The 21,013-nt window shown below is 36.9% G+C and overlaps 1 protein-coding gene across 4 annotated transcripts in view; it reads right to left on the reverse strand.

The window, feature by feature from the left end:
* DDHD1 (DDHD domain containing 1) overlaps positions 1 to 21,013 on the reverse strand; it is a 146,218-nt gene that overhangs the window by 54,930 nt on the left and 70,275 nt on the right. For all 4 annotated transcript variants that reach the window (XM_043983522.1, XM_043983520.1, XM_043983519.1 and 1 more), the window contains one exon: positions 16,945 to 17,051. In XM_043983522.1, the coding sequence (XP_043839457.1) occupies positions 16,945 to 17,051 (107 nt within the window). The remainder of the gene's footprint in view (positions 1 to 16,944; positions 17,052 to 21,013) is intronic.

The following is a 21,013-nucleotide window of genomic DNA, read 5'->3' on the forward strand; positions in this document are numbered from 1 at the left end:
GTTAAAGAATACTGTCATAAATCAAACACTATTAGAAAAACCTAACCAGTCAGTGAATTACTCTGGCTTTTGCTTTGGTATTTGGTAGGCACATAGAGTGGAGGTAGGCAGTTCACTGCTTTGGGTATTATTAAGTGGCAACTTGGGGGCAGTTAGGTGGTACAGTGGATAAAGCACTGGCCTTGGATTCAGGAGGGCCTGAGTTCAAATCTGGCCTCAGACACTTGCTAGCTGTGTGACCCTGGGCAAGTCACTTAACCCCATTGCTCCACCAAAAAAAAAAAAAAAGTAAAGTAAGTGGCAACTTGGATAAATGCAGATGGTACGCTACTCTTCACCATATACATACTTTTTTCCTCATCGCTCTTCTTTCCTTATTTTTATTTCCTGTACTTTTTACTTTGGACTCCGATATTCATGGGCATTGCTTAGGACTATATCAATGGCAATCAAATCTAATACATATTGCTTTGTGTTCAAATAAGCAGCAGTTGTTTTGCTCTGGACTCTCTTCTTTTGTTTTTAAACATTTTCTCCTTTAGGGTTCTAATTTACTCCCATGAAATCAATAATCACCTCCTTTCAGGTGACTCTCAGACATACCAATCCAGTCCTGGTCTCTCATGAACTTCAGTCCCATATCACAAATTGTTCATTATATATTTCAAACTGAATAGTCCATAGGCATTTCTAACCTAACAGGTCCAAAACAGAACTCATTATATAATCTTTTCCCCAAAACCCATCCCTCTTACAAACTCCTGTTTCTGTTAATAGTGGATGTCTTCACCAGTGTTCTCCTAATTACCAAGGTTCATTCTTGATTCTTCCTCACTTTCACCACCCTCCCCAAATCCAATGGCCAAATTGTGCCAATCCTATGCCTACAATTTCTTATATCAATTAAACAACAAATACTTATTAATAAGCATTTATATACCCAGCACTCAAAGAACTTCTATTCCATCAAGGTAGACAACATTTTACTCACAAGGCCACCTCCTTTGTTTAAATCCATATCACCTCATTTTTGTACTGCAACAGCCTTCTGATTAGTTCTCCTGGCCCAAGCCTCTAACATACAACAAATGTCAAAGTGAACAGTCCTAAAGAAAGGTCTGGCCATGTCACTTCTCTGCTTAATTAGTTCTAGTGGTGCCCAAATGCATCTATGATAAAATAGAATTCTTCACTGTTTGGCATTTAAAGTCCTTTATAACTTGATTTCAACCTACCCTCTCCCAGCCTTTTTTCTGTCTCATTTTGTGCATTCCATCTTTATGTCTTCAATCAGTAAGTACTGAGTGTCTACTATGTACCATGTACTGTGCTAGACACTGGAGAAAAACGTTCAAAAACTGAAATAATCACTACTTAGCAAGAAACATATTCTAATTGGGAGACACAAATATATCTGTATCTATTTATATCTATATATCTCAAAGCCATAAAGTGAATAAATACAAATATATTTAGAATAGTTAAAAATTAGGTAGTTTAAAATGTAAGGCATTAACAACTGGAAAGATCAGGAAAGTCTTCAAGCAGCAATGATGCTGTGTGGGAAAGGAAGAAACAGTCTTTGACAGATTCTGTTGATTACATCTTCTTGACCTCTCATATACATTCCATATATAAACTATCAAAACCCTAGTTAATTCCTGTCTTCAGCCCCTTTCCCTTGGAGTATTGTAATAATCTCTTAATTAGTTTCCTTGACACTACAGAATCACCAATTTGAATGGACCTCAGAGGCTGCTCAGTTCAACCCATACCTGAATGAGGGTACCTTCTCAAAATAACTGATTATCCAGCCTTCACCTGAAGACCTCTATGGGGGTCTATTTCCCAAATAACTCCTCTGCACCTTTGATCTGTTACTCCTAGTTGCAACTTCTGTGGCCAAAAAGAACGTTTAATTCTTCTTCCCATTGTAGTCTTTAAATACTAGAAGGGTATTATAACACACTTTTTCCTTGGTTCCCCAACCCCTTCTTTTTTATCCTTCCCCATATTGTAATGTAGACCCATAGGGAGGTTGCCACCAGGTTCTGTCCATAATCCCTTTTCTGTCTCTATCAGATTTTTCCCTCCACTTTGTCTCTGTAAGGAATTAATTGTGATTTGGAGTTTTCATAACTCCATCTTTGCTTCATCATGGTCAGACAGAAAAGATGCAAGCTTTAAAAGCCTCAGAGAAGATGGGCGTGTACTTTAAGAGATTATAGAACAAACACCACAAAGAACATTTATTGAATCAAAGTATCAAAACTAAGTACCTAAACCCCATCTGAAGTTTCCCCACGCCCACATGGGCCTGGCCAAATTATAATGGGAACAGCCCAAGGGGTATGTTAAACCAATTGGAGACTCAGCAGGAAGGGGGAGAGGACTCTCAGGGACAGAGGAGGAAGGTTGAGAGAGGAACTGGCGTGTTTTTTTTAGAGATAATTTTATTTTCCAAAATATATGTAAAAACAAAATTTTAACATCAATTTTTAAAAAACTTTGTGTTCCAATTTCTCTTCCCCCCTCCATTCGCACCCCCAACCCATAAGAACTCAAGCAATTCAAAATAAGTTATACATGAGTAGTCATGGAAAAATTCCCCTATTAGCTAGTTTTGAGAGAACTGGTGTGTTTTTTAACTTCGGATCTAACCAGGAGACAGTGTGAAGCTAATTCTCTTTAGAACTGCAGTTTCCAGGTGGTGGAGTTTGTGTTCCTTCCAGTGAGGCTGACTCATTAAGCCAGCTGAGCTGGAAACAAGTTTAGTGTTTGAGTTAGTTTTTGCCAGACCCAAGTTGTTCTGAGTACCTGAAGAAGTAGAGTTTACTCGAGGTACCTGGGGCCTTTTTACCCTAGAGATTAGATTCTAACTTTCTCTATCCCCTTTCTCACTGTCCCTAGCTTTATTAACTCCACTTGTGTTGAAATTTTGTTACCATTAATAAAACCTGATTTGTTTGTGAAAAAGAGGCTGTTAATCTCCTTTCTTATTAGTCTGGGAGACATAACTGGAAAGGAGGCAGTTTGGAGAAGGGGAAAGTCTGGACCTAGAGGTCCCCCATTATTTTCTGAACCCCAATATTATGGCAAGCCACCCAATTAACTTCCCATACTAAATTTGGCCTGTACATCTCCTTGTACACACTTGAAAAGAAGGCCCTTACTTGTCCTTGCTCAATGTATCTAATTCATTCTTCCATTTCTGCTGTTTGGAGTGTTCAAGAAACAAGTAATTTCTTTGGTTCTGGTTTTCTTTCTAAAAATGTTTCAAACTGTTTTATTATTGAATGTCCATCTTTTTTCCTGTATGCTTAAGGTCAGATTTGCAGGATAGGTCACCCCAGGCTGCATCCTGAACTTCATTGCTCTTTGGAACCCATTATTCCATTCCCTTCTTGTGAAACAGTCTTCCAGCATTCAAATTTCCTTTCCTTTTTATTTTAAAGTTTTTCTATTGACGGCTTGTAGAACTTCTACTTTCAGAATTGAATTGTTAAATTGAACTATGTGTCTTGGAGTTCTCAGCCCTGGGTTTTTGTCTGATGGAGATTTGTGAATTCTTTTGATTGGAATTTTATTTTCTATGTTTAAAGGTTCTGGGCAGTTCTTTTATATTATTTCCTTCATGATGATGTTGAGTTTTTGCCTAAGCATGTTCTTCTGGGAGATCCTATACTCATTAGGTTGTCTGTTTGCATGCTGTCATTGAAATCTTTGTTTTGCTTGCATAGGGAAAATATTTTATTTTAAAGTTATTTTTTTTTGCTTCTCTTCTTCTAGGTCGTCCTTCACTTTTGTGTATTTGCATTCTCAACCTACTGTTCTATTTCTTTGGTGAGGTTTGCCATTGCAGCTTCAAATTGCTCTGGTCTGCTAATTATTTTTGCTGTGCAGTACACAAATTCTGCTCTAATAATTCTCATTTTTCTTTTAAATCACTCAGGAACATATATTGTGGAAACAAGTTCTCCTCCAATGCTACCAGGTCCTTAATCTCATCAACTGTTGGACTATTTTCCTTTATTTTGTCATATTTATTCAAAGGCCTGTATTCATTTATTAGATCTGGAGGCCATACTTCTTTCCATTGTTACTGTTTTTCCTGTTGATTTATCTGTTTATGGTCAAGGTCTTTGTTTTCTTCTTCCTAAATTCTTTGGTACTTTAAGTCTTTTTTTCCTTTCTTATTTTTCATATCACTTACTTTCTGACTCTCTTCCCTCTGATGTTTTTTGAGGTGGCTGGATCTCAAAGCATCTCAACCTCCACTCTCCCTAATTTAGTCATACTTAATTCATGGTTCACCAGCCTAGGTCTCTGCCCCAGCTGACTTTTGGGTGGTCAGAGCAGGCCCCACTTGAGTGCTGTGCTTTCACTCAGGCTTGATGGAATGCTGCACAGTCCCCCAATTCCATGCTATCCTGTCCTTGTGACCTGTTGATTCCTTTTCCTCAGTTCTTCGGCCCAGCACTGACAGCTCAGTTTTTCCTCTGGCATCACCTGTTCAGAGCTTTCTGATGCTGGTGCTTCTGGGCTGCAGTCACAGCAGGTTTTTATTCTTGAAGGGTTGTGGCCAAGCTGAGATCTGAGCAAATTTCCTCAGCTTAGAGCCAAGAACCTCACAGTACTGGAAAATGGGAGGAGGAACTGGGGTGTAGGGTTGGTTTTTGATTGAAGTCTAAGTTGTATACTTGGATGTGCTAGTTCAGCTTTGCTGCTGGTTGTGTGAGAGGTGGGGAAGGGGTGCTGAGTGAGCTAAAAGTCAATGAGTATCAGTTCCTGGGTTTGAGGGATTGAAAAAATTCCTTTGGATTCTAGGTGTCCTTGAAAAGAGCTGTAGTTGCTTTATCTTTGGCACATAATTTCTATTTTCGGGAAGTTTGTGAGGTATTGGAGAAAATGGGGTTGAAGAAAATGTCCAGATAATCATCTTGTTGCTCATTTGAGTCAGAGAACTTGGTTATTTATCATATCCAAGCTCTGCTACTTATTACTTTAAGGAAGTCAGTTAACGACTTTGGGCCCCTGTTTCTTCATCTGTAATATGAGATTAGACGAGGTGACCTCTAAGATATCTCATCCACTTCTGAAGTCCCCCTCTTTATTTTTTTCTAAGTTAAACATGTCTAGTTCCTTCAACCAATACTTATTTGTGATGATCTTGAGGGCTTCCCCATTTTAGTCACCCTACTCTAAGCATACATCAGCTTGTCATATTTTGCTAAAATGTTACCTAGGACCAAACATAAAAATCTAGACATGTGACAAAACAATCTATTATAAGTGGAATTATTCCTTCACTTGTTCTGGACATGGGGTCTCTATTAATGCATTAATTTTTTCAGGTGCTAAATCATTCTCCTGACTTGAGCTTGTAGCTTCCCCCTAATTACACTGATGAAGATGAACCTTTAATGATTTGACCATATCTTTTTCTCATTTTGTATCTGTTAAGATGATTTATTGAACCCATATGTATTGAACTCATATGTCATTGTTCAGTTGTGTCAGTAGTGTACTATACTTCATGACCCTATTTGGGGATTTCTTGGCAAAGATACAGAGTGGTTTGCATTTACTTCTCTAACCCATTTTACAGATGAGGAAACGGAGGCAAATAGGCATAAGTGACTTGCCCAGAGTTATACAGTTGTTTGGCCCAGAGTCTGAGGCCAGATTTGAACTCAGGAAGATGAGTCTTCTTGACTCCAGGCAAGAACTCTATCAACTGTGCCACCTAGCTGCCCAGGAATTTATAACTATCCCCATTAAATTATTAGATTCAAGAGCATGGTGATTCATGCCACTAACATGTTGACTATTCCTCTCAGCTTCGAGTCATCTGCAAATGCGATAAGTAAGCTGCTTTATTCCAGGTAAAGAATAATCAATGAATTAACAAGCATTTATTAAGCATCTACTATGTGCCAGGCCACTGTAAGAAAAATGTTACATGTCAAAAGGGGCAAACACATATTTCTAGAGATCTCTCTCAATGTTGATACTGACCCCTTAATAACAATACTTTGGATTTAGCCATTGAATTGGTTCCAAATCCACCTAATTCTATCTATGACCCAGCCCTACATCTCTCTCCATCTCATCCATCTTTGTCCACAAAGTTATTAAAAACTATTTCAAATGCTGAAAGTCTCCTTAGGTAAACTATATAAAGCATTATTCTGATCTACTACTTCCTTTTTCTAAATGCTGATTACAATCCCTTTAATAATATTCTTGAATTTGCCAGGAATCAAAGACCAGCTCATTACAGTTTGCAGATACAATTCTCTTCTCATTTTTGAAAACTGAAACACCACCTCCCCTTTTCTAGGCCTGCAGAATTTCTCTTGTTGTCTCTGGTCTTTTAAAGATCACCAAGACTGGCTTATTTATTTGCCAGTATCTTGGGATGCAGTGAATCTGTTCTTAATGACTTGAACTAAAGTGCTTTCTTCTTAGGTTCATTAATTATTTTGGGATTCAACTCCCCATTTGGCATTTTCAGTCTGTCCTTTCTAACCCAAAGATCATTATCCTTGGCAGAGAGAACAAAAACAAAATTAAGAGTTGAGGATTTCTTTCTTCTATCTTTCTATCCAATTTGACCCAGTGATCCTACCCCTTTTATAATTGCAATAATTTAAATAACAACAACAACAACAAAACCCTCTTGCTTCAATAATTTCTTTCAGGAATTAATTTCTTTGAGGTTTTGCTTAGAGATGTTTTAGAATTGTTCTTTTCTTCTGGGTTTGTGTCTTGGATTAGCATTGGCACCTTATGTGGGAATATTTTTGTTTGTTTACTCATTCTTCCAACCTTATTTCCCAAAATGGGATGTTGTGTTAGGGCTCTGATCAAATTTGTGGGAATGCCAGTACCTTCTTTGACTCTGATTTGTATCTCTTGCTTCTGCTGACTTTCACGGGGCAAATTTTTGATTCATTATTTAAAAAATTTTTTTTTAATTTTTAAATTGAGTTCCAAATTCTCTAACTCCTTTCCAACCCTTCCTCAACCACAAAGTAGGAAAGGGAAATGTCAATCATACATGTGAAATCATACAAAATATTTCCATATTCACCATATTTTTAGAGGCAAGAAAAATAATGTGAGAAAGATATACTCCAATTTGCACTCAGAGTTCTTCAGTTCTCTCCCTGGAGATGGATAGCATTTTTTCATCATGAGCCCTTTGGAATTATCTTGGATGAATGTATTGATCAGAGTAGAAAAGCCTTTTATAGTTGATCATCATTACAATTGCTGTTACTGTACACAACAATCTAGGTCTTTCCATGTGTTTCTGAAACCAACCCTCTCATCAATTCCCATAGCACAATCATTTGCCACAAACTGTTCAATCATTCCTAAACTGACAAGCAGCCCATCTATTTCCAATTCTTTTAAGTCCTTTTCCTTTTAATTTAGTATTTTATTTTTTCCTATTATATGTAAAGATAGTTTTCAAAATTTATTTTTGTAAGATTTTGAGTTCCAAATTTTTCTCCCTCCCTTCCTTCCCTCTCCAAGAAAGCAAGCAATCTGATATAGGTTATATATGTACAATCGTGTTAAACATATTTTCACATGTTGTTATGTTGTGAAAGAAAAATCAGGAAAAGAAGGGGAAAAAACTACAAGAAAAAATTAAAAAAAAAAAAAGGGAAAACAGTATGTTTCAATCTGCAGTCAGATTCCACAGTTCTTTTTCTGGATGTGGAGAGCATTTTCCATCGTGAGTCTTTTGGAACTGTCTTGAATCATTGTATTGCTGAGAAAAGCTGTATATCAGTTCATCATCACACAATGCTGGTGTTACTATGTACAATGTTCTCCTGATTCTGCTCACTTCAGTCAGCATCAGTTCATCTGAGTGTTTCCAAATTTTTCTGAAATCTGCCTGCTCATAATTTCTTATAGCATAATAGTACTCCATTACATTTACATACTACAACTGGTTCAGCCATTCCCCAATGGATGGGCATCCCCTCAATTTCCAATTCCTTGCCACCACAAAAAGAGCTGCTATAAATATTTTTGTACATGTGGGTTCTTTTACATTTTTTAGGATCTCTTTGGGATACAGACCTAGTTGATATTGCTGGGTTTAGGATATACATAGTTTTATAGTCCTTTGGGGGCATAGTTTAAAATTGGAACAGCTGGACTAGTTCACTACTCCACCAATAATTTATTATTGTACCAATTTTCCCTCATCCCCTCTAGCATTTGTCATTTCTGATGTGTGAATGATACCTCAGAGTTATCTTAATTTACCTTATAGTGATTTGAAGCATTTTTTTCATGACTATAGATAGCTTTGATTGCTTCTGAAAATTGCCTGTTTATATCCTTTGACCATTTACCTACTGAGAATGGCTCTTGTTTCTATAAATCTGATTCAGTTCTATACATGGTAGAGATGAGGCCTTTAACAGGGAAACTTGCTGTAAAATTTTTCTGATATCACTTCATTCTATGGTATGTTTTAGCAAAATGTACTTTTCCTGCTTATCCCTTTTAATTAGGTCTCTTTTTGCTTTTGTTTTGTCTGAGATGGTGATTACCACTTATTTTTTTTGGAGGAGAAGGTTTGCTTTATTGATTCATGGGCCCTTCATTAAAGCCTCTTTGGGCTTGGGCAAATTTTGCAGTTTCTTTTCTTCCTCCTGCCTTTTTTCCTGCTGCTTTTGCTCCCACATCTTCAATCCTACATCCATTTCCTGGGATAGCAGCATGACTCTTCTCGCAAACTTTTCCCTCTATGCTTTCCACTGGAGTTGCCCTTTCACTGGGGGAGGACATCTACCATCTGGAGAGGACCAGTCTGTCAGCTCAGCGAGGGGCCCATAGCCAGAGGGGCTGGCGGCCAAGCCCTGCTGGGTATACCATGCACTGCCAGCCTGGCTAACAATGCTCAAATGTAGCCACCATATACCCAACCATGTAACAGTCAGCCATGATTACCACTGTTTAAAAAATTTACCTGAACCATTAGATGCTGCTCCAGCCCTTTGTTTGAACTCTGTGTCTTTCAGTTTCAAGTGTGTCTCTTGTAAGCATATTGTTGGATTCTGGTTTCTAATCCATTCTGCTATCTACTTCCATTTTACAGGTGAGCGCATGACTGTGTATTCCCCTCCATCCCATTTTGATCTTTTTTCTTCCTGCTCCCCATAAAAGTCTATTTTGGGGGGTGGAGCCAAGATGGTGGAGGAAAGACATTAAGTGCACAGAGCTCCTGAAACAATTACCCCCAAAACAGCAATAAAAGAACCCCTGGAGCAGAAAACCCCACAAAAATACAGGCTGAGGGGGCAGCTAGGTGGCGCAGTGGATAGAGCACCAGCCCTGGATTCAGGAGGACCTGAGTTCAAATCTGACCTTAGACACTTAACACTTACTAGCTGTGTGACCCTGGGCAAGTCACTTAACCCCAAATGCCTCACAAAAGAAACAAAAACAAAAACCAAAAAAGGGCTGAGATTATTTTTGAGCTATAGATAGATTACAGGGGGCTTTGCTGGGTTACGAGTAAAGTCTAACCCCGCGATCGTGCCGACAGAGACCCCAGGCACAGCGTATGTGAGGAATTTACCCCAGAGCCTCTGAATCAGCTACAGCATCAGCATCTTCTGGAACTGAGCATGTGGTTGGGTGAGAGGGCTGAACGGCTGGCCAGGGGGGAAAGTGCAGGGGCATTAGTGGGACCTAGGGAGGAATTTGGCTGTCCCACCCCAGCAGGGAAACAGGAAGAAATCCTGAGTGGCAAGGCCCAGGTGGGCGAGGGGAACAGGCTCTTCAAAGCTAAGAACCACACAACAGAAAGCTTTGCTGGTTGGTTGTTTAGTAAGTAGGCTTGAGTTTATCTTCGGACCAGAGAACAGGCCAGGTGAGAATAAAACCTGCCCTCCCTCAAACCAAAACACCTGGGACCCTCTGAAGGTGGGAACAGTAGTGGAACTGAAAAGCAGGGCCCCCCAGTGGAGAGTTTAAAGTCAAGTAAAAGATGAACAAGCAAAGAAAGTTCAGAACTATAGAAAGTTTCTTCACTGAAAAGGAAGATCAAGGTACACCCTCAGAAGAGGAAATCAACCACAGGGCCCCTATATCTAAAGCTTCCAAGAAAAATATGAACTTGTAAGATCTCAGGCCATGGAAGCTCTCAAAAGGGACTTTGAAGAGAAAGTAGGAGAGATAAAAGGAAGATGTAGAAAGAGGGAGTAAAGAATGGAAAGAGAAATGAGAATGATGTAGGAAAGTCATGAGAAAAAAGTCAACAGTTTGAAAAGTCAAACAGAAAAGGAGATAAAAAAAACTGTCTGATGAAAATAATTGCCTAAGAATTAGGATTGAACAAATGGAAGCTAGTGACCTTATGAGAAACCAAGACACAGTAAAGCAAATCCAATTGAATAAAAATAGAGGGCAATGTGAAATAGCTCCTTGGGAAAACAGCTGACTTGGAAAATAAATCCAAGAGAGATAATTTGAAAATCATTGGACTACCTGAAAACCATGACCAAAACAAGAGCTTAGACACCATCCTCCAAGAGATTGTCAGGGAAAACTGCCCTGATATTCTAGAAGCAGAAGGTAAAATAGAAATTGAAAGAATCAACCAATCACCTGAAAGAGATTCCAAAAGGAAAATCTCCAGAAATATTATAGCCAAATTCTAGAACTCCCAGGTCAAGGAGAAAATATTGCAAGCAGCTAGAAAAAAGGAATTCAAATACTGTGGAGCTCCAATAAGGATAAAGCAAGATCTAGCAGCATCTATATTAAAGAACTGGAGGGCATGGAATATTATATTCCAGAGGGCAAAGGAACAGGGACTACAGCCAAAAATCATGTACCCAGCAAAACTGAGTATGATCTTTCAGAGGAAAAAAATGGGACTTCAATGAAAAAGAGGACTTTCAGGCATTAGTGATGAAAAGACCTGAACTGAATAGAAAATTTGACTTTCAAATACAAGACCCTGGAGAATTATAAAAAGGTAAACAGGGAAAAGAAATCATGAGGGACATTAAAAGGTTAAACTGTTTAGTCATACATGAGAAAATAATACTTTCAACTCATAAGAACTTTTTTTCAGTAAGGAATACACAGAGGACACAGGTCTGAACTGAATATGAAGTGATGGTATTTGTAAAGCATTTATTTTTTGTGTATCCTTGTTCTTTGTGGAGCAAACAGGGTGGGTTGTCTAGTGTCTGGGGCCGGATTTGGACTCTGGGCCTCCTGGGCCCAGGGCTGGTGCTTTTTGTCCATTGTGCCACCTAGCTAACCCATGATGACATCTTTAAAATAGGGTTGAGGGGTAGGAGGAATAGACTGGGGGAAGGGGAAGGGGAGGGGTAGCTCCCATGAAGAAAGCAAGAAAAAAGCTTATGGAGGGGAAGAGGGGGAAGGAATGGGGAAGTAAGTGAAGCTCACTATCATCAGAATTGGCTCAGAGGGAATAACATATGTACTCAAGTGGGTATAGTAATATATTTTTGCCCTGAGGAAAAGTGGGAGGAAAAGGAGATGGGGGTGGTGGGGAGAAGAGGGGAAAAAAGGAAGGGAAGTGTGGGGGAGGGAGCTGTTAAAAGCAAAACACTTTTGAGGAAGGTGAAGATGTACTGCATAACACCACATGTATGATATATATTGAATTGCTTGATTTCATAGGGAGAGTTGAGGAGGGAGGGAGGAAGAAAAAATTAGAAAACAGAATTAGTTCAAAGATCTTAACCTTATCAGAGTGGGCTCAAGGAGGGAATAACACACACACCCACCCACCCAATTGGGAAGAGTAATCTTTTCAACCCTACAGGAAAGTAGGAGGGGAAGAGGATAAGGAGGGAAGGGTGAATGACGGGAGGGTAGAGCGGGGGAGGGGGAAGTCAGTAGTGTAAGGGGCTAAAATTCTAGCTATACCATCTAAAATCTAATGAGTGATCACCAATACATTATACGCTTTAGCAAGAATATTTGGGGGCAGCTAGGTGGTGCAGTGGATAAAGCACCAGCCCTGGATTCAGGACTCCCTAAGTTCAAATCCGGCCTCAGACACTTGACACTTAACTAGCTGTGTGACCCTAGGCAAGTCACTTAACCCTCATTGCCCTGCAAAAAAAACCCCCAAAATCAAAGAGTATTTAAGAGTTTAAGTATTTATTAAAGGACATTAGGATCAGAGAGAAAGGTAAAAATCTAACTATTTCTAAGAGACCCTATCATCTGACCCACCATGGCGAGGTCAGGAATCAGCAAAAGAGAGCGAGCCCCTCCACCAGCGTCTGCTTCCTACTTTGTGTCCTCCTCCCAGAAATGGGAGGCTCCTCAAGTTGATTGGCTGGTAGCCTTGACAGACAGTACCCACGAGCAAACATTACTTCCTGATGCCAAAGAAAAGCTGCATGGCCTTGTCCTCAGAGGCCTTCTCCTCATGGTGGAGCTTTCCTACAGTAAGTCTCCAGCAGGTGGCGTCATTCCAATCATTACAGTAGCAAAACATTTTTGAGGAGGAATAGGGCAAAATAACATAGACAATAGAGTAAATATCATTGGAAGAGAATGGGATGCAGGGAAATAGTTATGATGATTGACTACAATGGCAAAACATATGGTACCTACTCTGCTGGGCTATTGTGAAGAAAATTCTCTGTCAAGTTCAAGGTACTATATAAAAATTATGATGAACAGGATGCTATCAGAAAAACCTGGAAAGACCCACATGAACTGATGCAGAGAGAAATGCACTTATACAAAATAAGAGCATTAGTGTAAGATGATCTGCTGGGAAGCACGTGGTTATTTTCAGCAAGGCAATGATCCAATATAACTCTGAAGAACTTATGAAAATTGCAGTCCATCTACAGAGAAAGAACTGATGAACACAAAGTTTAAAAAAAATGATGTAAAAAACCAACAACCCACAAACCATAAGTTTCTTTATTAACCCTTTTAGCTATTATTGATCAAGTCTTAGGTTATCTGTTAACCCTTTTAGCTTCATCCATCACTAAGACATCCTCCAAGATAGGTATGTTTTTCCCCAGGGGCGGGTTTTGGGGGTTTAAACGTCATAAGGTAAACTTTAAGGACACATTTGGTCCTTCTGCACACATTTCTAAAGACATGTTTAAACTTGTCAAGGATCTCTCTGTTTAGGATATCTCTTTGATTTAAGATCTGGTTCCTAGGTGCAGTTTCTATTTCCTGTCATCTAAGAACGTTAATGGCTATTAATGGTTTATGGTCCCTGGCTACCGTTTAAGCTTCTGTTGATAGTGTTGGTTGATAGGGACTCAAACCGTATGGTTACTGTATTGTTGATAAGATCTCAAACCTTAGTTTCTCTGTTAATGCTTTTTAGCTACTATTGCTATGAACTCAGATCTTAGGTTGTTAACCCTTTTTAGCCTCCTCCATCAACCCTGCTAATCAAATAACATTTCTAATGTACCACTGTGAATTTGCCACAATTTTCCTGATTTATAAAGCTCCAATCACATATTTCCTAATCTTGTTATTCAAGCCCTTCATAATCTACTCCACCTTTATCTTTCATCTTCATCTCACACAACTCTCCAGCTTATTGGACTATTCTTCAGACTGTTAATCATTCATTCCCAGTTTCTTACTCATCATGTACATTATTTCTAGAATGACTTCTATCTTTTTCCCATCACAACCCCACATCTTAATCTTTTGAGGTCCTTCCCTTTTTCAAGGCTGAACTCAGGTGATATCATCCAATCAAGACTTTCCTAGTCACTTTCCAGATGAAAGTCCTTTCTTGAACTCTTTCTGTTTATAACTTTCTTTTATATAGAAAATGCAAATATAGCTATCCTCATTTTACAGATGAAGAAACTGAAGCAAAGTCACTCATCTTTGATCATACAAATGGTTATTTGGTGATTAGGTTGAGACTCAAATTAAAATCCTCTGACCCTCTGTTCTAAAATAGAAGGCAAACCACGGCTTGAAAACAACATGTGCAGAAATTCTCTGGCTCTTTTCTATCAACTATGTGTGTTACTTAGGTCCTTAGAGTGATCTGAGCATGAAGAAACCATTGGCCACTGAACAGGAAGAGATAATGACTCAGTGGGACTATAAAAAGGGCATGATTCTTTATCTGGTTCTCTTCTTTTGATCCTCCAGGTGGCACCTGAGTCTTCCTGGACAACTTACCCTTTTCTCTTCCTTGGCTACCCAACAACCAAGAGTACATGGCAGCTAAAGCATATGTCCTGAATAGGTAAGCCTGAGGATTCAAAGTCTTGGCTGCCTCTTCTGTTTTGTGCTTTTCTTTCCTGGATTTAGGGGGACTAAGCATCCATCTCAAGATAAAATCCAGTCTTGGAGGTGACCTTATGAGTTGCAGAAGTTGAAAGATCTTAGTTAGCTTGGTTGGAGCTGCAAGAAGAGGTTGTGAATTGGAAAAGATAATCACAGACAAGATGAGGAGCCAAAGCCCTGGCCTGCCTAGGTAGAGGACATAGATGTTGAAGAGTCAGAGCAGAACCAAGATAAAATGTAAGTACCCTTCTTCCTCAGTCCCTTAGCCTGCTGAGAGCAAAAGAGTAATTATATGTTAAGATTCTGGGGGCAGCTAGGTGGCGCAGTGAATGGAGCACCGGCCCTGGAGTCAGGAGTACCTGAGTTCAAATCCGGCCTCAGACACTTAACACTTACTAGTTGTGTGACCCTGGGCAAGTCACTTAACCCCAATTGCCTCACTAAAAAAAAAAAAAAAAAAAGAAATAAGAGAAGCATTTCCATAACATAGTAGAATAAAGGATAATTGTACATGAAACTGCAAATCTATTATATACAACTTGCTATTCCTTTTAAATATGTAATAAAATTGTCATGTAAAAAAAAGCCTATTTTGCTTCTAATCACTGCCTCCCCTTAATCTGACATTCAACATTCCTTCCCTTTCTTTCCTCTTCCCCTCTCATTTCCCTACTGGCTAAGTTGCATTTCTATACACGATTGAATAAATATATATGTATTCTTCCCTCATTAAAACAATTCTGAAGAGAGTTCAAACGCATTGCCCCCCAGCCCCATTTTCCCCTTTACTGTAAAAGCTCTTCCATGTCTACCTCTTTTATATGAGAAAAACTTCCCCATTATACCTCTCCCTTCCCCTTTCTCCCCCCTTTATTTTTTTTTTGGAGATCATTTCAACATCATAGACTCACATTCATGCCCTCTGTCTATGTAAACTAATAATGATAAAGTTCTTAGGAAGTTAACATGTTATTATGTTCTTATTTTAGGAATATAAGACAGTTTAACTTCATCAAGTCTCGTGATAGTGAATTCACTGCATTTTGCAAGGAAATAGATATTGCCATGGTTCCTGGGACCAATGATCTAAGAAGAGGGCACACTGCTATATAATATTAAAATTTAGATTGTCACATCTAGAACTATACTCAAAAAAGTGTTTAATTATGATAAACCATTTCTAGAACCACTGTCTGGTCCCAATCACACTTGGTCGCATAAATACAAATTATCGCTATAAACTTATTTGTCTGTGACTGAAAATGTTATATGGCCACACTTCTCTCTAACTGCCACCAAAGACCATCACAGTGGTATGGTAATGTGAAGAAATATTTCTTCATCAATGGGGAAAACAGAACTTAACTTCCACATCAGTGACCTACCAGATAAACTGTTCTATCATCCTCAAATTATTTTCCCTTTTTTTGCTTATATTCTCTATGCTTCAAAGGTCATCGCTTCAACTTCCTTGATTTTTATCCATTCATTAAATCTCAACTCAAATTCCACCCCCTTCCTATCTTCTATTTAAAAAACAAACAAAAAATATGCTTGGTTTAATATTATTCAGCTCCTGGGTTCAATTCAATTCAAGCATTTCTTCAGCACAATATGGTGAAAATGGCAATGCTAGGTATTAAGAGATTCAAAAGATTAACTAAAATCTATAGACTTTTGGAAAGCAATTCTGAACCACACCGCACCCTCCCCCGCAAATCACTAAATTGTTCTTATCCTTTGACCCAGCTATACCACTACTAGACCAAAGGATCTATATGTACAAAAATATTTATAGCAGCTCTTTTTGTACTAGTAGCTCAAAACTAGAAACTAAAGTACAACCACTACTGGGGAATGGCTAAACAAATTACAGTACAGGAATATAACAAAATATAAGAAAAATAATGAAACAGTTTCAGGGGAAAATGGGAAGACATACCCTGCCTACTAAAATACTACCCATCCTTCAACACTCATTTCAAATGATTTTCCTCCATGAAATTTTTCTTGCCCTCCTTATCCAAGTGGTGGTCTTTCCCTCATTTGTTCTCGATAAATAGTCCATACTCTCCATGCACTTATAGCCTGTGAATTAATGCAACAAACTAAACAAAACTGGAAGAACAATTTACATAATAATATCATTATAAAAAAAAACCAACTCTGAAAGGTTGTAGAACTCTGATCAAGTCCTTAGCCAGATGACTGAAAATGAAACATGCAATCTACTTTCTGCCAGAGAAATTGAATAAGACATAGTTTTGGACATGTCCATTGCCTAAATTTTTGGGCAATGTCTATTGCTGAGCTATACATATTAGTTATAAGTTTTATTTTTAATTTTTATTGTTCAATTGGTGGGGAATGGAAGGTAATAAATACGTGTACATAAATAAAATGCAAAAAAGCTCCACAGACCCTGTCCTCAAGGAGATTATAATCTTTCAGGTAAAATAAAACATGTTCACAAATAACCAGAATATGTTTTGAATATGATCAAAGCAATGTAGAGGTTGAAAAGTACTTTGAGAGATTCAAGGAAGGAGACCTCATTCATTTCCAGGTAGGAAAATCAGAGAGCAGATACACCTAAATTGGTTCTTGAAGGCAACAGACTGAATGTACCTCCATCAAGAGCAAGTTTTGATCTCCACTCAACAGGCAGAAATTCAACATGTGTTGCGTGATTAGAAAAGTGCTTTTCTTCTATTTTTCTTGCAGCATCTCTCATCCTATTAAGAAAAAGGAACTCATGAGGTTAAGTTACAAATGGAACATTAAAACACAGCAAATTTATATTTCCTTCAAAATATGTCATTAAGCTATTAATTAAATTTTAGTTACTTTAGTTGCTCATTATTACTCAGCACCAATTTCCAAACCCATTTATTTGTGATTGCTGCCCAAAGGTTTTTTTTGTATCTTACTTCTAAAAGTTATTTGAAAAGGTATTCAATTAGATTTCATTGATAATTTAGTCACCCAATGTTTGCTACCTTAAAGAAAATGAGCATATGTCCAAGTAAATTAATTATTCCCTTATTTGTATTCAAGATTAACAGTTGCTGTGTTTTCAAAGATTTTATTCTTAAAAAGTATGAGTACATAATGAAAGAAGATAAACACCAGTACTCAAAAGTAGGATGCTTGAAGAAAAGAAACTTGGAACTGATTCCTACTATTAAATGTTAAGATTTTCAAATAATTTTTTCTCAATTATTCATGAAAGTTATACTTTCATATTTTATTGTGATACGACAACATGTTAAACACACACACACATAACACACAACAACCTTGAATTTGGAAGTAATATAATTATTGGTTTCATTTACCTTTCTTTGAAGCACAATTGGGGTTCCATTTCAATGAATAAAATCATTAGTACTGTGTATACTCACACCTTTCTTTCTAATAAACTGATCTTATTCCACAAACTATATGGCAATTATAATAATTTCTGATATGGTCACATAAGATAAACAGGCATAAATATATACTAAAAATATGTCTAATCCACAACACATCTTATTATTTTCAAAGCTTTGGGTCTTCATAATTGGAAACTACAGTGATGGTTGAGAAAACATCATTAATTCTATGTCTATAAATGAGACAAAATAACACATTATATATCATATAAGTTGTATATATTCATATAAAAATATAATTTTCACCTGGTAAAGAAGATAAAAATTTAAATGTTATCTTGTGGCTAATAGAGTTGTTTAATAGCTTATATTGCCATGTATAAACAATAATGCAGTATATCTTACTGCTCATGAAACTTATATGTCGCTATGTAACACATGCTAAATCCTTAATTTGGAAAAGGAAAGAATTTGAAAAATGTAAGAAAACTTTAGAGGTGATGTAGTTAAAATTTGTTACTTTAGAGATGAAGAAACCAAGGCCCAGAAATGTTAAAAGATTTGCCCAAGGCTATACTCCTTAAGAGTCAGAGTTGGGATAAGAACAAAGTTGGCATTTCTAAATCAGGATTCTTACACTTGGAATTCTGCTGTGATTATTTGTTGCTAAATACACTTCTTTAGTTCTCTTCAATGGAATGGCTCTAAATGAGTGGCCTGAAAAGGAAGAAATAATGGAACTATCTTCTAAGAATTCCACAGGGAGAAGGGGAAACCAGAAGTATATATAATGTCTATACACATATGAAAATACACATACATACATGCATCTTACAGGTACAAGTACTCCATAAACAATGAAATGAAACACTTTCTTCACTTAAAAATACTCACTAAACAAAATCACTTATAATTTCTACTTCTACAACCTTCCATCTTTTAAATAATAGAGATGATAATGCAGGAAAAAACAGACTGGTAAGCTAGGTAAGCATTTCTGTAAAATGTTCTTAAGCCACTTAACACATTTTAAAAGTATATGAAAGCTTGGTTAAATTAAAGCAAAACAAAGGAAAGTAAATGCATTAAATATTTCTAGAAATCAGAGATATTCTCCAGAACCATATCTTAAGCAAGCTTTTCCCCCCTCTAAAACAGAGGTTCTTAACCTTTTTTTTATGTTATGGGCCATTCTGGCAGTTTGGCAAAGGCAACAGACTCCACAAAATGTTCTTTTTAAAATTCATAGATCAAAAGAAGTGCAAAGTTCCATTTATAGGTCTGTGAAAATAGAGATGCAATTTTGTTTTCCTATCCAAGTTCATAGACCCCCTGAAATGTACCCATGGATCAGAGGTTAAGAACTCCTGCTCTAAAAGATAGTCATGACCTTTCCCATGTATGGTAATGTCATGAAACATAACTGTATAAAGACTTCAAAAATGCTAACATGTTTTGGATATGTTTTATTCAACTTTTTGTCTCAGAGAACTGTAAACAAAGCACAAATCTCAGATATGTATACCCTATTTAATATTAGGACAACAAAGTAAGAGAGCTTAATTTCCTTCCTAAATATCTTATGGACAGAGAAAAAAGATTTCACAATAGTGATGGTCAAACACCAAAAAACAATACAAATACAAGATTCAAATGCCTTTAATGAAAATAATGTCAGTCCTTGTAGAACTGAGATGCCAGTCTTCACATACTGCTGCCTTCTTTTGATCAATAAATTTACTAACCTTTGCTGATTTTTAAAGATGCATGGTTGTTTTGACAAAATTCACCCAAAGCCTGGAGAAGTTTAGGGCCATTAAAGTCAATCTCATCTCATGAATCCGCAGAGCTCTTCTTTCTTTTCAGAAGCAATGGGGTATAATCAAGGTAAATTGGAACCTTCACATCATGGAATACTGAGTTCCCAGGGGACCAAGCCGTGGAGAGGATTCTATTCCTGTTTGGAAGGTTTTTTGCAGATTACTAAAACCACCTTTGGCCAAAATGATGATGGGTGAAGAAGATTTCCTATTAGCTAATCTTCAATTCACATTTACACAGCTATATTTGAAGGAAATTGTTTATGAATAATACATCAAATCCTTCCACATCATTTGTAAGTTTTTCATAGACACTGACCAATATTTAATTTTGGAATCACTAAGATGGTCAGAAGCATTATCTTTATAAATGAAATGTTACTTTCATGATCACATTTCAGGAATCTTAGAAAAACAAGATTTTGTTGTGTTAATAGTGCAGGCTGGACATTATAATCTCCTTAAAATACTCTAAATCAAATACATATTTTTAATTCCTCACAACCTCCTAAAACCATTTTAGTATTTTAAGACTATGGTGTTTTGTTTTGTGCTATATTCCACATGTCAGCACCATATTCTTAATTTATTTGGGTAATAAAAGTAATTTTATTAATTTAAAAAGTCATTAATGCTCAATGACCACTGGAGAAAAATATATCAGGAAATCAGGATCACCAAATCATAAATACTAAGAGTGGGCAGAGGCGAAGGGGAGATAAGAATATAGTGATTTAATGAAAACACATTATATGCAAATTTCTATAAATATATTTGTTTAACTTTATAATCATCACATTTTAGTAACAAATACTAGTTTTAAATTGTAAATGGAACCCACAGAGGAAATTTTGCAACTTGGGTTAAGAATAAATTTGAATTGGCAATATTGCCAATGGGACCTAGATTTTAGCAACAATGTATTTCTCTCCTTCAAAGACTTAAAATTTTACATGAATAACTATTAAGTTCTATGTTATATTTATGTTTAGACATCTAAATTGTATTTTTATTCCAATTCTACACAAGGCACTTGACTACATCTCCACAATACTTCTGAAAGATTGGTCCCACCTTTGAAGTTCCAGAAAGAAAAATGCTTGGGACTATGCCATAGCTTTTTGATATATACCAAAAATAGGTGCATCTTAAGGGCTTATCTATCTAAATCCCTAGATTATTTGTGGTGAAAAGTTACTATAATGTTAAAATTAAAGAACAAAATGAGTAAGTCTAATAATTACAGACATGGAAGGCTATATATTATTATTATGTTTATTTTCTTTTATTATTAACAACTGTTGAGTACCCTTAATATATGCATATTTATGAATTATGTACCATGGACAGCTTGACCATCATGCAAAATAGAAATTAAAGAAGATGATATAAAAAATTTAAATAATTTTTATTTTGCTTTTTAATAGTACAAGTATTTTAGCTCACAAAATAATATTATTTGTGATTGAAAGTTTCATTATTTTCAAAACTGTTGGTTTAGAA

The sequence above is a fragment of the Dromiciops gliroides genome, chromosome 2 (assembly GCF_019393635.1).
Source record: "Dromiciops gliroides isolate mDroGli1 chromosome 2, mDroGli1.pri, whole genome shotgun sequence".
Lineage (NCBI taxonomy): Eukaryota > Metazoa > Chordata > Mammalia > Microbiotheria > Microbiotheriidae > Dromiciops > Dromiciops gliroides.